Raw genomic sequence first — 14,871 nt, 5'->3', positions numbered from 1 at the left:
GTTCAATAAATAAGCTACTTTGTTCAGACTATCGTGGCAGATGAGAGAAAACCGTGAGCTCGTCATTTGTTTTTTCTGCCTCTAAATTCCCCACATTGTTTTCTCTCGCTGCATCATTACTGTGAATGCTGAGTGGATTACCAGAGCTCTCATTTAAAATCTTACCCTCCAATCTACAGTCAGAAACAACAGTGTTTTTACTTTTGCAAAAAAATAAAATAATTGTGATTTTCTTTACAAATCTTAATAGATAAAAAGGACACTTTGCATTGGCATGTTAGCACAACTGTGAAACCCAAGTGGATTTTTACACAATGATGTTCTCACACTTGGTCACCAGAGAGTGCAAAAATCCACATGTGAGCACTATAAACATGGATTTGACATGGAGCCAGTGGAGCTGCCTACTGTTCAGATTTGAGTGTTTGTGCTTTCAAATGTTTACAGGTAGGTTTAAAAAAAAGGTTTAAAAAAAAAGTATGGATTTGATATTGTTAGATGAAAGTTATTTTACTGGAAAGTTTTAAGGGCTCCTGGAGTATGACTTCTTTGTGTGTCTCTCTGGTGGGATTTACATGTGTGTGTGTGTGTGAGTGTGAGAGTGTGAGAGAGAGAGAGTGTGTGTGTGTGCGAGCGAGTGAAGTTAATCTCGGGTCACAAATGCCATTCAATCTATATGAATTAATAAACGTCCAAAGCTGTCTTGTCTGATTCATAGTCTGCTTCTTCTTTTATATGATGGATTTCACACACACACAGACATTGCATTTCCTGTGCTTGTGCAGGTGTGTTCTGTGTGTTGCACTATTGACTATAAACTTATTTTGCTTGCATCACATCCCCCCATCCACCATATTGTCAGCAACAGTCGTCTGTGGGGGTGTCAACTCCTCTCTCGCCCTTTCTGCTCTTGCTGCTTCTCTCCTTCATGTCCCGCTGCAGAGGAAGAACAGGCGTCGCTGGTGACATGCTGCTGCAGCCTGACCCAGCTGAACTCGAGCATCAGCTAACTGCTGGATGGTGAATGTTTCATACAGGAGGGTTCAGCATGTGTGAGCATGACCTGTATCCTTTGGAGGGAGGAGGCCAAGAAGACTGCAGGCTGGTGCTTTCAAAATAAAAGCATGCTTATCAGCAGGATTGGAAATGTGCTGAAGGGTTTTAAGGTCACACTTTCTTAAGATGTGTTTTGCTTATTGTGACGTCACTTTAATGTTGAGCTTCACTTTGAAGGGATGCATGTCCAGGGTTTGACACTAGAATGCAGGTTTAATATGCGTTTGTTGAAAAGGTTTTTCATAAATCAAGTTTAAGTAACTATATATATTTAAATGTATATATGTGTGTCTGTGTGTGTGTAAACACAAGTTTTTGCTGTCATATGTTAATTAAAGCAGGGTTAACGGTACAATAAAACTTGTTGAGAAGAACAGGTCAGCTCAGCGATAAGAGCAAAGTTACATAAAAACATGAAATAATTTTCAAAAGTTAAATAGAGCTCTCTTGCTATTTGTCTTATTTTGAAAGGAAGGCTGCTTCCGTGTGTGACTTTACTTTGACGTGTGGACGAGACACGCAAGGTTACACCTCTATCCTTGTTAGGACATTGCACACACATACTAGCTCCGCCTGTGTAAACAGCCGCTCTCAGGTGTTTTAAACTCAGAAAGTGTCCATCAATGATTCACTCTGTTGAAGTGAACCTTCTTCATACTGACTGACTGTGTTAGAGATCCGACCTGAGATCAGCCTCAGTCCTGAACCCGAACAAGTGTCTGCACACAGGTGAGCAAACTTCTGATTTCACATTGCTGTGGTTTGGTTCTACAGCACAGAGACTGTTTTCTGCAACATATCTGTAGATCCTCTCTCGTCTCCTCATTAGTGGTGTTTTTGGAGAAGTGTGCTCCAATAGACGATGGTGTCTAGATACTTATCAGGTTTATAGTCCCATCAGGTCATTGATCTCCCTGTGATATCACTATTAGCCTAGGCAGAGTTCAGGCTGTGATAAGAAAATCCTTCCTGAATGTGTGCTTTATGTGCTCTTAACTTGGAGACTTGTAGCGTAACTTCTTTTTGTATCTTTTAATAAAAGTCTATGATGATACATTCTAAAGAAAGCTCTATAAGGGTACATAAAGAGATTCAGATTATTTTTTAAAACGTCTGAAGGATTATGTAAATGTTGAGTCAGGGTCTCCACGCTGGGAATGAAAATGTCTCTTGTCTGTTCTACGGTGGCGGATGTTTTGGATTTTTAGTTTTGTGTTGATTCAATGATCCACAGTCTGCTACTCGCTCTGTGAAGTAAACCTTTGGACACACAGCAGCTATTTGTTGCTTACCTTTATTTGCAGCAAATAGATTAACGTGCCTGTGGATAATGGTTGTTATTTAAAGACGTTTATCTCCATTTATTCCTGAGATCATTTGGAGCTGCTGACATGCCGTCTTATTGTTAAATTAGCTCTTCCTTGCTCTTATTTCTTGTCAATCATGCATTATATTATTCAGGCTTTATCCAAACTGCAAAGAAGAAAATCCCTTTTGTAATATTTCATTTGATATATATTCAGCTTTATGAGCTACATAGTAATGAACACCAGCTCATGTCCTGTTACCGTATTCAATATGTCAACACGGTGGTTTGTGCAGGTAGATCTGCATCCAACGTGAGAACAACTTGGCTGAATGGACATTTTCAAATAATTAAGCTAAAGTTACTAGTGTAATTTAAAAAAGTCTTAATGACATGTGTATAAGATCAGAAAGTCTCTTGTTGAAAGGAAAGTGATAGATGTGAAGGACAGATTGTGCAATTCTTCAGTTCTCTCTCAGATAACACACAGAGGACTTTAAATCAGGAAAAGGAATACAAACTGGATGTACCCAGAGTACGTCTGTCCTGCTCCCAAATGTAATCTGTAGATGCTTTTTGTCTGTTGCCATATTGTCTTATTTTCTTGTATGGTTTGTCAGGATGTATGACATTTGGGTCATTTTTGAGTGTCTTCATCAAATTTATAGATTTAGAGTTCAGTAGTTGTCTTTTTTAAACCGTTAAATATCAAAAGTGTCACCTATCTTTTATTTTCTATGCCTTTAGAATAGATGTTGAAGAAATGAAGAGAATAATTGCAACTTTTATTTTGTGTGTGTTTGAGAGAGAGAGACAGGGCCTGGTGATCCCCTATTTTTTGACAAATTAAACTGAAACAGCAATATTTATGATGTAAACATGTTCAATGATACAGTCCCTACACACACACACACACACACACACACACACACACACACACACACACACACACACACACACACACACACACAGAATATTTCCCCAATGTCCATTGTGTGTCTTGTTTCATACAAACTCAAATTACCAGGCGCTCCACATCCTTGTGGTGTCTCTCTCTCTCACACACACACACACACACACACACACACACACACACCACACACACACACACATACACACACACACACACACACTTAGCGCGCACACTCCCCAGACATAATGGAAAAGGTGGTTATGAGTTTTTCTGAGCATCTCAAAGTTGAAAGGATAAAAGCTGATTTGAATAACAAATTGTTCATCACAGTTTTTCTCTCCTCTCCTCTCCTCTCCTCTCCTCTCCTCTCCTCTCCTCTCCTCTCCTCTCCCTCCTCTCCTCTCCTCTCCTCTCCTCTCCTCTCCTCTCCTCTCCTCTCCTCTCCTCTCCTCTCCTCTCCTCTCCTCTCCTCTCCTCTCCTCTCCTCTCATGAAACTGACTCTGCAGTGGGAGTGGAATGGCAGACTGTAATGTGAGTACATTTAAGTGTTTGGGTTTTTTTATGTTTGGGTCTTGGTCTGTTTTAACTCTACTTATTATAAATGTCTGCACCTGCTTCTAATGTGTATTCGCTCTGATGTGATTTTATTTCATGTCACATTATACATGTATAAGCACATGTCATCTCAGGGTGTCTCCATACCTTCATCTTCTTACCTCCAGGAACAATATTCTTTGCTTTTGTTGCCTGTTTCTGTGTTTACCAGTTTGTGAAGACAATTCTCTTTCCTAGCTAAAATGTATTCTTTTTTGATGTACTCATATTAAACCACTCATACCAACGGATGTTCACAGGAAGCCACCTAAATTTGAAACTCCATATTGTGCTTTTAAAAAGTTGAAATCTAAAAAAAAGTGATTCTAATAAAAAGAAAAGAAAAAGGGCTGGTTCTGTCCCACACCTTAGTTATTATAGGATTGTTGTAATGCACAATGTTCTTATGCCAACGTAGAGAAGATAGAATAGATAATAGATAATAGATAATAGATAGATAGATAGATAGATAGATAGATAGATAGATAGATAGATAGATAGATAGATAGATAGATAGATAGATAGATAGATAGATAGATAGATAGATAGATAGATAGATAGATAGATAGATAGATAGATAGATAGATAGATAGATAGATAGATAGATAGAGAGATATGTAGATTGATAGGTGGAGTAGTAAGTAGTAGTACATGTTTTCTCGAGGATTTGAATATTTTCATTTCACTTGAAATTATTTTAAAATGTAGTTTTCAATCCGCAGTGTGTTGAATTGTAATTTTTTTTCATTCTCCAGATACGGTCACCATCCTCCTCGTCTCAAGAAGATGTTAACCTGGGACCTTCAGCGAACCCTCAGTCAGTAGCTCTGCTCTCACCTTCCAGTATATCACTCTCGAGGATTGTTCATTACAGCTCCAAATCCAGAAACAACAAAATCTTCTTTGACCGCACCAAATGACCCACACTCATAGATATGAGTCCCTTTTATGCGTCCAAGTTTTTAAATCAAGATCCATGAATTATTCCCTGTGAAATTAAAAAGCGACAATCTCCAAAATAATGTTAAAGAAAGGGATAAAAAACTAAATCCTGGATCAACCAATGTGTTCGAATCACCATCAATATGTAGGTTATTCTTTCTTTGCACATGTCCGCTCTCTTCTCGTCTGCAGTTTATGCATAATCCTACTGACAAACAAACAAACCAACAAATGCAAAGGAGGGAAAACATAACCTCCATGATGAAGGTAACAAGCTGTCACTATGTGATAGTATCCCTCCTTCTGGATCAGATCATTTTTTTATATTTTGTGTCTCAAATCAGTAAAAATCCTACACAGAGCGTATTTAATGGTTTGTGTAATATGTTCGGTTTTACCTCCACCAAGGCCCAACAGTCCCTTTGAACTCAATCAAGCTGCAACACACTTCACACACTCATGAATTATTATCTGAGAATTCAGGCAATGTAAAAGAATAGGAGAATACATTCCTTTCTCCTCCCCCTGATTCGGACCCGCACCAAAATCCAATGGGTTCTACCCTGAGCCATACCAAGTCCTTCCACCGACTTTCATGGTAATCTGTTTCGTAGTTATTTTTGTGTAATGCTCTCAACTAACAAACCAACAAATGGACAGGGATGAAAACATGATGGAGGTTCTAACGGCTACTTTTTGGGAAGAATCATTTTCAGCAAACTTACTTTTTTCGCAGGTAACTTTTCCAGCTCTTAGAGATGCAGCTCTTCAGCGGTTATTGTGCAATCATGTATGATGCATTTAATACATTACCCTGTTTGTTGTTTCAGTGCCAGGCCCACTGACTTTGACTTCCTGACTGTCATTGGCAAGGGGACCTTTGGAAAGGTGACACTCCAACCATTACTTATTTATGATCCTGTGTCTGAAAATGTTTCCTCGTTGCGACTCATTCAGGTCACACGCTTTCCAGCAGAGACTCGTCAGTGAAAGTGATTGAAAGCAGACGAGGCTTCTGTGTTGTGACCTTGCACTGAGGACATGAAAGTAAATCTGTGGTGCACGTATTAATGGCGGCTCATATAGATTGACGGTAATTCTCTGTGGGCTCAGTTTAATTGTTGCTGACGCCGCTCACAGGGTCAGAGAGCGGACCAGCTCGGCCCTGTCTGATCACAATGTCCTGCCAGCTTCATGAATGATTAACTGTACAGTCCACTGAGGCCCAAACATCAGCCAGTCAACGGTGGAGTGAGACAGCAGCAGAGAAGGGTTTCACATAAACTATACAACGCCCTCTTAATACCAATACAGCAGCTTTTAATTTCAACACACGAATAGTGTTAATTCTCTTCATAGGACGGAGATGTCTTCTTTTTTTTGCATGAAACACCTCTCATTTCTCAGGATCATCTGTTTCCACGGATCCTGCATCTGTGTTGTATGTGTGCTGATCTCACGGAGGATTAATGCAGTGTCCTGACAGCGATCTGTGGCGATGGTGGCGCCGACTGTTTACCAAACAAAGCACTAACAAACAAACCCCCTCATGCAGGTGCTGCTCGCCAAGCTCAAAGCCGACAGCAAATTCTACGCCGTCAAAGTGCTGCAGAAGAAGGTCATCCTGAAGAAAAAAGAGGTGGGCACTGCCGTCGCGGACATTTCTGATCTCGGCTGCTTCTTTCTAAAGTCACGTTAAAGCACTTTAGTTCTCATGCTCAGGTCCTCAGCTCGATAAAGAACAGTTTTGATTTTATTGAAACAAACATTTTGACTTTGTGATCAGGCCTAAAAAAGACTAATCTTTATTTATATTCCATCAGAACACACTATTTAAAAAAGAAATGCTAACATATTGCTGATATGTTTAAAAGGGACATTGCACATTCATTAACCGGCATGCTAAAGTCCAACATGTAATCATGCTAAAGTCCAACATGTAATTGTGCCAGTTTTAGCCATGCAGGCTAGTTTTTTATCTGCTTGATGATTTTAAACAACATACAAATTACATATACAAATGCAGAAGTACATTCACACACACTTAGGCACAAATAGTTAATAAATCACTGACAGAATTGTATGATAGCTTATATGAAAATATAGAGAAAGGTACATAGAAGGCACAAAAGTACAATGATGAGTAAAATAATATATAGACAAAAGCACATAAACACTAAAACAAAAATTACATTAAACATTGGAACTGATATCAACCCTCAATCTGAAGCTTGAACTGCTGGCTGAAGGAGGTGAAGGTGGAAAATATCTCAACATGAGCCAAGAGGACAAATCTTTGTGTGTGTGTGTGTGTGTGTGTGTGTGTGTGTGTGTGTGTGTGTGTGTGTGTGTGTGTGTGTGTGTGTGTGTGTGTGTGTGTGTGTGTGTGTGTGTGTACAAGTATCTTTGAGTGTTATTAGTAAACAGAGTTTTGACCCAGCAACACAATCTGAATCTTATCTAATCTACGGCTTGTTCTGTACAAAGGACAATTTTTATGACTCCTAGAAAATAACAGTGCGACTTCGGTGTTTGTCAGACAACTCTCTGAAATGATCTGCTTCAAACACTTGGTGTGTTGTGTGGTTTTTAGAACAAAGACAGGTTGTCCGCGTCCTTCCTCTGTTTAAGTCTTTATGTACATGTCTAAAACCTAAATTAAAACACTTTAGATTAAGATTTAATATAGAATTCCACATTTAACAACTGAGAATATCTGCTGCATTCACAGCTGAAACACTAAATGGTTCACTGCCTGTAAGCAAATCAAGAAACATGATTTCTTGTTTATTTATTGCTGAGTTGCTCCAAAAACTTGACCATGTCCCACAAACTAGCAGGTTAAAAACACTTCAGTTTACAGCCTGTTTGTCTAGAAACATGTAATTCTCACTCTGACTTCTTCTAACTGGCCACCTCAGTGTTGTGGTTCCTCTCACTCTTCCCGGTGGGGGTGCCAGTATGAGGAGAAACACTTCCTTCTGGGTTAAACACTGCGTTATCTCCTCTTCTTCACCTCGTACTCCTCTCCCTCGTGATTCTACTCCCCCTCCTCACATCCCTCTTGTGACTCCTCTCTCTCTCCGATGCACTTTTACATCTCAGACTTCTCACCTATCATCCTCCATCTTTTTACTTTATAATCTCTTTTTATTTTGGGCAGTGTGAGAACAAAAATAGGGCGTCATTAGATACAATCGACCATGCCCTTAAATCCTCATTCCCACCCTCCCCTGCACGTAGTGACACAGTGAAATCATAACAGATAGAGTAGGATTTGTATGAATTAATAACATTTCCAAAAGAAGGGGGGGGGGGGGGGGGGTTACCCTGTGTATCATAGGAAGCTAAAACTTTAGCATAAAAATAACTAATTCACATAATGTTTTTGTTCAAAATGTGTGCACTGTAACTTCAGGCTAAAGAAACAAAAGACAAAACACTTTTTTCTTTTTGTATCATCAAAGAAAACAAAGGTACTTTCACTAGTGTGCTGTCATTTACAGTCAAAGGACTTTAAGTCCTCTTGGAGCATGTTGTAAACCGTGTTCAGCAGAAAGGAGGCAGGAACAACACGTATCATGTATTTATCATGAATCATGTGATAAATACAGAGGCACTAAACCAGCTCAGTGATTTACAGGTGGTGTCATTTATTTCCTCTTGTTTGGCCCATAATCTAAACGTATTCAGAGATAACTTAACATAGCAATGCCAGACTTATGTCCCCAGAAATTCAAGGGATGAAGCGGAAAAAGAAAAAGATCAAAATTTGAAAGCCATTAAGTGAAAAAGAGAAGATGAAAACGGAAAGATCAGGAAATGATTTACAGTTTGATATCACAACTGACAGAGAGCTTCTCAAAGGAGGACGATTAATGAAAACACAGGACATATTCAAAGTAGGTCAGGCCAAAGAAAAACAATCGATGCCACACAGCGCTACGGACGTAAAAAGCTGGCTCTGAACCGCCTCTTCTCCCTCTCTACCTTCTGACTCACCTCTTTCTCTTCTCTCTCTTCAGCAAAAGAACATCATGGCCGAGAGAAATGTGCTGCTGAAGAGTCTCCAACATCCCTTTCTGGTTCGGCTCCACTACTCCTTCCAGACACCTGAGAAACTTTACTTTGTCCTTGACTATGTCAACGGGGGAGAGGTACGTTTTTTAGACTGATTTGATTCAATGTAAGGTCTGACGAGGGTGAACTCAGTGAATGTGTCCTCAATGTCTGGAGGAGCGAAATCATTAAAACATTTAACAATAACAACGTTTATTTCTTCAAAATCTGTTTTTTTTTAATCCTAAACCAGAGAAAGAAATTAAAACAGCTAGACTGTGAATAAACTGGAGTTCTGGTTTGATGACATGTCACTTGCTGGACTGTACTTTTTGTTTACCTCTTTATTCAGCTGACATTTGCACAACAGGCTGCACAGTAACTATGTCGTGATAAATTTACCTCTATTTAATTTTATCAAATTAAATCACCTTCTATGCTGATGACCTGGTCTTTTACCCAACACCATGAAGTTAACTATTATCTGTTCAAATTAATATTGGCTTTGCATGATATATGTGTTTGGGTTCTCCATGCTGGCTCACTTACTGTCATTTTCCCTCTTTTTCCTCCTCTCTCTCTTCCTGCCCTTGCAGTTGTTCTTCCACCTGCAGAGAGAGAGATGTTTCTCTGAGGCCCGAGCGAGGTTCTACGCCGCGGAAGTAGCGAGCGCCATCGGATACCTTCATTCTCTCAACATCGTTTACAGGTCCGACAGACTCGCACATTCACGGTCAAGCAAAATTCACATATGATGATCATTTATAATGATGATCTGCTTGTTCATGTTCACTGTAGAGATCTGAAACCAGAGAATATTCTTCTTGACTCTCAGGCAAGTCAGAAATCCCTGCATCTGTATTTGTCACTATTGTAAATACTGTATGTGTATATATATATATATAATTGATCTGAGTGAAGAAGGCATGCTCATATCTGTGTTTGCAGGGCCATGTGGTACTGACAGATTTTGGGCTGTGTAAAGAAGGTGTGGAGCCTGAGGGAACGACCTCGACTTTCTGTGGGACTCCAGAAGTGAGTGAAAAATATACGGACATGAGACGATCATACCACAAATCTGTCATATTACATACATGCATCATCCATGTCCTCTGAACATTTTGAAGAGGAGGGTTGTTTTTTTCTTTCAAAGTAATGAGTGACTCTGTAGTGATGCCAGTTTTCACCAAACTGACAACAGTCGATTCAAATATACTGACTCCAGAGATTATAAAGGTCATGTGCAGTAAATATTGTCTTCCCTTCCCTTAATAGTGTTTTCTCTCTTTCCCTCCTTTCTATCCATCCCTCCATCTGCAGTACTTGGCTCCAGAGGTTCTTCGTAAGGAACCCTATGACAGGACAGTGGACTGGTGGTGTCTGGGAGCAGTTCTCTATGAGATGATCTACAGTCTGGTGCGTGTGCCTGTGCCTGTGCGTGTGCGTGTGTGTGTGTGTGTGTGTGTGTGTGTGTGTGTGTGTGTGTGTGTGTGTGTGTGTGTGTGTGTGTGTGTGTGTGTGTGTGTGTGTGTGTGTGTGTGTGTGTGTGTGTGTGTGTGTGTGTGTGTGTGTGTGCGTGTGTGTGCGTGTTTGTGTGTATGTGTGTGTGTGTGTATAGGTATTACTCATGCTGTGGGGACCTACTAGTAAATACTACACATTCAGTCCATATGTACAAGTTAAGGTGTCAAATGTCAAACTCGATGCTTCAGCATGTTTTTCATTCGTATAAAATGTCTTCATCTTCATCTCCCTTACACACAGCTGGTATAAGACCAAACTTATATATCCCTCATGAAATTTCAGTTTCCTTAGGTGTGAATGTACTGTATCTTAGCAAATTTGCTTAGTTGAATTGCATGACGCTAATGACTTCTGCTCTCGTCCCTTTGCTTCAGCCTCCGTTCTACAGCCGTGACGTCAATGAAATGTACGAAGGAATCCTCCACAGGAAGCTGTCTCTGCCTCAGGGGAAGTCTGAGGCCGTGTGCTCTCTGCTGGTGGGTCTCCTGCAGAAGGACCAGCACCGACGCCTTGGGGCCATCGCTGACTTTGTGAGTGTGATCGAAATGATTCTCAACTGTAGCTGCAAAAACAAGACAGATGCTTTGCCAGAAGGGTCGTAAGCTTAGTCTGAGACAAAGGATCATTTCAAAGGGCAACTACATTCAATTTAGCTTTAACCATGGACTAGTCTTAGCCCTTCATGATAATATAAGACATTATTTTAAGGGTTTTGACTTTTTTCAAGGACAATGCTTCAGCATTTCTCAATCATTTATGACAATCTTGAATCTGAAATCTTGATAGGAAGTTCTGAAAATCATATTCAGTACGTTTCTTTATTTTATTTATAGTTAGAAATAAAGAACCACACCTTCTTCGCTCCAATCAACTGGGACGACCTCGACCACAAGAGAATCACTCCTCCCTACAACCCCAATGTGGTGAGTCTGTTCCTGCTCCCTGTCTTCAGTCAGCTGTGTGTGTGTCCCTGTAGGCACTCTGAGGCCTTCTCACATATCTCCTGCACTATCTTTTACTTAACCTCCATTTTTCAGTGACAATACCCCCTCTTGTAGTCTTCTCGAAAGCTGATCCACTGCACATTTTCTCAAATTCCTTAATCCTCTGTTTCAGACGTCAGTCCAGTTCAGCCTCGGTTAGAGTTTGACTCTCGTCACTCGTGGTAGATGTCAAGAATATTTTTCTCTTAAGAATTTTAGTCAGTTAAATTTTTTAATTGTAACTGACAATTAGATAATCATTTCATCTTCATATACCCCAAAATATATAGATTATTTTACTTATTAATATCAATTACTGAAAATATTATTATTATAATTAGCTTAAAACTATCACTTTTCACAACAAAGTAACAAGGTGCTTTACAAGTTAAAACTGAAGGATTGGGTGAAAAGAAAATGGAGCATTAAACATTTGCGCACAAATATTAGAATGGAAATGTTACAAATGAGAAAAGAGTCAAAAATAAAGTATATTTAATCGTTATAAACTGATGAAACAGCTGGTAACATCAGAGCTAGATTTAAAGAAAATTTATAAATAAAAATAAAGTCCTGAGAAAGCACATCTTTAAAATGTGTCTTTGAGAGATTGATTTAAAACCCAGAAATAAGACAAAACCTGTGTGGGAACCCGCATGAAACCATAGTAACAACAATGATGATATAAGGACAGCTACTCGTGCGTTCTGCTGAAAAACAAATGAAACAAATGAAAACCTGTCAGTAGAAACTTCACCTCATTACCTGATGACCTCATGTTTCAGAGAGGTCCAGCTGACACTCAACACATTGATCCAGAGTTCACCAGAGAGATGGTTCCCAGCTCGGTGGGTCGGACGCCGGAGCTCAACGCCGGCACCAGCTGCAACAACGCCTTCAACGGCTTCTCCTTTGTCGGCAACGATGACAGTTTCCTGTGAGACGTTTGGGTTATAGTCTCCTGGAAACAAGAGCTCCTCACACACCGTGGTACCCACCGTGTATTTATCATGTTTGACCTCTGTGGAAATTTCCAAATAGTTTCTCTTGAGGTTGTAGAAAAAAGGGGCCTTTTATAAAAACCAAATGTCTGCGATGAGGTGTTTTTTTAGGTTCAAAGACAGCAGTCAACAAATTAAAGGAAGAATCTATATAAATTACCTTGCTAACTTGTTTGGCCACCATGAGGCGCCAGAACAAGTTTGGTGTACGTTGATTCTACAAGTCTCTGGATGGATTGGTCCCTATTTTTTCTAAAATACATTCCCTCATTTGGTCCGGATGTTGATGGTGGAGAGAGCAGTCTAAGTGAGACCAGTCAGGATGAGACCAGGTGACACAGCATCTGATTCAGATCATGTTCATGCCTGTGCTCTATGAAAACTTGTCGTTCTCTTTCTCTACCAGTTTTTCAGGGTTTTCCTTTAATTTGTCGCCCGTCTGCTTGATTTTTATCAGGGTATAGCCCTGGCCTGCCCTTAGAGAAGGTTGTGGGGGATCTTACCAAATACACAGGGCTCATAAGATGTGGGAGCAACTTTACATTAGTTTGCAATGGAATGAAGAACATGTTAAAAGTTTGTTGCACACATCTGTCTAGAGGGGGTGTAAAAGCACAACCCTTGTCTTCCAGTGTCCTTTAAAACTGAAATTGAGATCCAGAAAACCTAAAGAAATGTATTACATTTTGTTTAAAATGATCTGGAGACAGTTTATAAAAATGTACCTTTTAAATCGTTTTTTAACATCAGATATCAGTGTGAAGTTTTTGCCAGATTGTTCAGCACTCTATTGGCTTTGACCTGATTTTGCACCGTTTTGCAGGATTAGATTTCTCAGGGAAACTATTGCTTCACTCTGTGACACAAGGACAGAATGTTGTGCCGCACAAACTTCCCATGCTTCCTTTTCATTTGTTTTTCTTACTACATAAAACAATACATACAACAGAAAAGAAAAAAACTCCAATGGTAAGAAGCAGGTGATGAAAAAATTGATTCAACTGGGTTTTCTTCTTCCTTATAAACCTGAAGAAAATATTTGATCAAAGAAACAAAGGAGATGGGGGAAAAAAACAGTACATGATGTAAATTATGTTGTTTATTTGGTTTATGTGAATTGTGCTTTTATTTCAATGCTGGACATTTTTCATAATTGTTTTTCTGGACATTATTATAAACAGTGACAGTTTTATTTCATGAAATGTAACAGGCTACATCTTAGATTATATATAAAGATGGACGATGTATTCCCACTTCCTCCATATATCACAGATACAAAGGCTGCCATATTCTGCATCGCATGCTGCTGGAAAAATGAACACAGAGAGAAACCATATCTGAGATATTTTTATTTTACGTGTATTTTGACTTTACCTTTGTTCCACTAACATGGGAGGCAGGATTTATGACCCTTTGGCTTCACTTTTAGGGAGCTGTCATGTCATCCATCTTTAAGTACAGTCTGTGGGCTAAAACTGTTTGTGTCGTTGTGAAAATACTGTATCTAACATCTGTAAATATACAGTAGCAATAGGATTATGTTCTGCATCCATGGGATTTTATCAGTGTAAACCATGAAGTGCCTCTCCGCCTTATTAGAGATGGATGGTGTTTGATGTTGGCAGTGGCGGCTGACAGTTAGAAAATATACCTGTGATGTCCTTGAGTTTGATTTTTTATTGTCTTTCATATACACATGCAGTCTTGTTAATGCATCTGATATTAAAGAAGCAGCAATTTCAGATGAAAGCCTGTTACTATTCATCTCCTCGAAAGTTTTAATTTCTCAGAACACTTGATCAGATGCTTTTCTATGAAACTAAATACACTAACAGGGACAACACAAAGTATTTCCTCAGACAACGGCTTTAAATGAATGAATGAAATGTTGGGACAGGAGAGAAATGCTTCTCTGACTCTGCTTGTTCACTGTTTGCCTTCTAAAAATGTAACCCTGCGTGAGAAGCTGTCACTCCCGACTGATCCTGTAAACACAGAGCTGTCACGCTGCCAGCAGAAGCAGCATTATGGGCTGATGACTGCAGAACAAAAATCCATATGTGTGTGGGTGTGTACATAGTAAACATGTTAATAAATCAAACAGATGTCCAAACATTGACATGTTCTTTTGATTGAACCATTACACATGATGACGTGTGCATAATAGAAACAATGTTTTTTTGATGACTAACCAGCGTGTAATTGTTCTATGTTGCAATACTTTGATTCATCTTGAGTTTCCTCATTTCATATTTAGATATAGGTGCATAACGCAGCTGTTACTATAGTTATTTGAAACATGAAGAGCTTCTAAAACAGAATGCATCTTTCAGGAAAAGCGGAGAAAAAGAAAATCTGAACCCGTCCGTCTGTCGAACATTTATTCAATAAGCTGAATATTCTTAAAACATTGCAAATTAACTCAGTTATAACTACAAATGTCCGGCGGTACAACAGTATGTAGCAGTGCATTACTGCATTTACAATACGAA

At 39.4% G+C, this 14,871-nt stretch overlaps 1 protein-coding gene across 1 annotated transcript; it reads left to right on the top strand.

Annotated features, from left to right (window-relative positions):
* The first annotated feature begins 1,625 nt into the window (after nt 1-1,625).
* sgk2a (serum/glucocorticoid regulated kinase 2a) lies at nt 1,626-14,492 on the top strand. The gene is made up of 13 exons (XM_061073972.1): nt 1,626-1,785; nt 3,783-3,807; nt 4,626-4,687; nt 5,643-5,700; nt 6,368-6,451; nt 8,838-8,969; nt 9,468-9,580; nt 9,670-9,706; nt 9,820-9,906; nt 10,192-10,287; nt 10,770-10,925; nt 11,229-11,318; nt 12,164-14,492. The coding sequence occupies exons 2-13, from the start codon at nt 3,793-3,795 to the stop codon at nt 12,317-12,319; spliced, it is 1,086 nt and encodes a 361-aa protein (XP_060929955.1). The 5' UTR covers nt 1,626-1,785; nt 3,783-3,792; the 3' UTR covers nt 12,320-14,492.
* The last annotated feature ends 379 nt before the right edge of the window (nt 14,493-14,871 follow it).

This window comes from Limanda limanda, chromosome 7 (genome assembly GCF_963576545.1).
Source record: "Limanda limanda chromosome 7, fLimLim1.1, whole genome shotgun sequence".
NCBI classification, from domain to species: Eukaryota; Metazoa; Chordata; class Actinopteri; order Pleuronectiformes; family Pleuronectidae; genus Limanda; species Limanda limanda.
The sequence above is the reverse complement of the archived record's forward strand: the minus strand, read 5'-3'. Positions and strand labels throughout refer to the sequence as shown.

What these genes read in the sequence shown, in the direction of transcription:
- sgk2a (XM_061073972.1), top strand. An exon ending in ACTATGTCAACGGGGGAGAG is followed by an intron (nt 8,970 to 9,467) that starts GTACGTTTTTTA and finishes CTGCCCTTGCAG; the next exon opens with TTGTTCTTCCACCTGCAGAG. An exon ending in TTGGGGCCATCGCTGACTTT is followed by an intron (nt 10,926 to 11,228) that starts GTGAGTGTGATC and finishes TTTTATTTATAG; the next exon opens with TTAGAAATAAAGAACCACAC.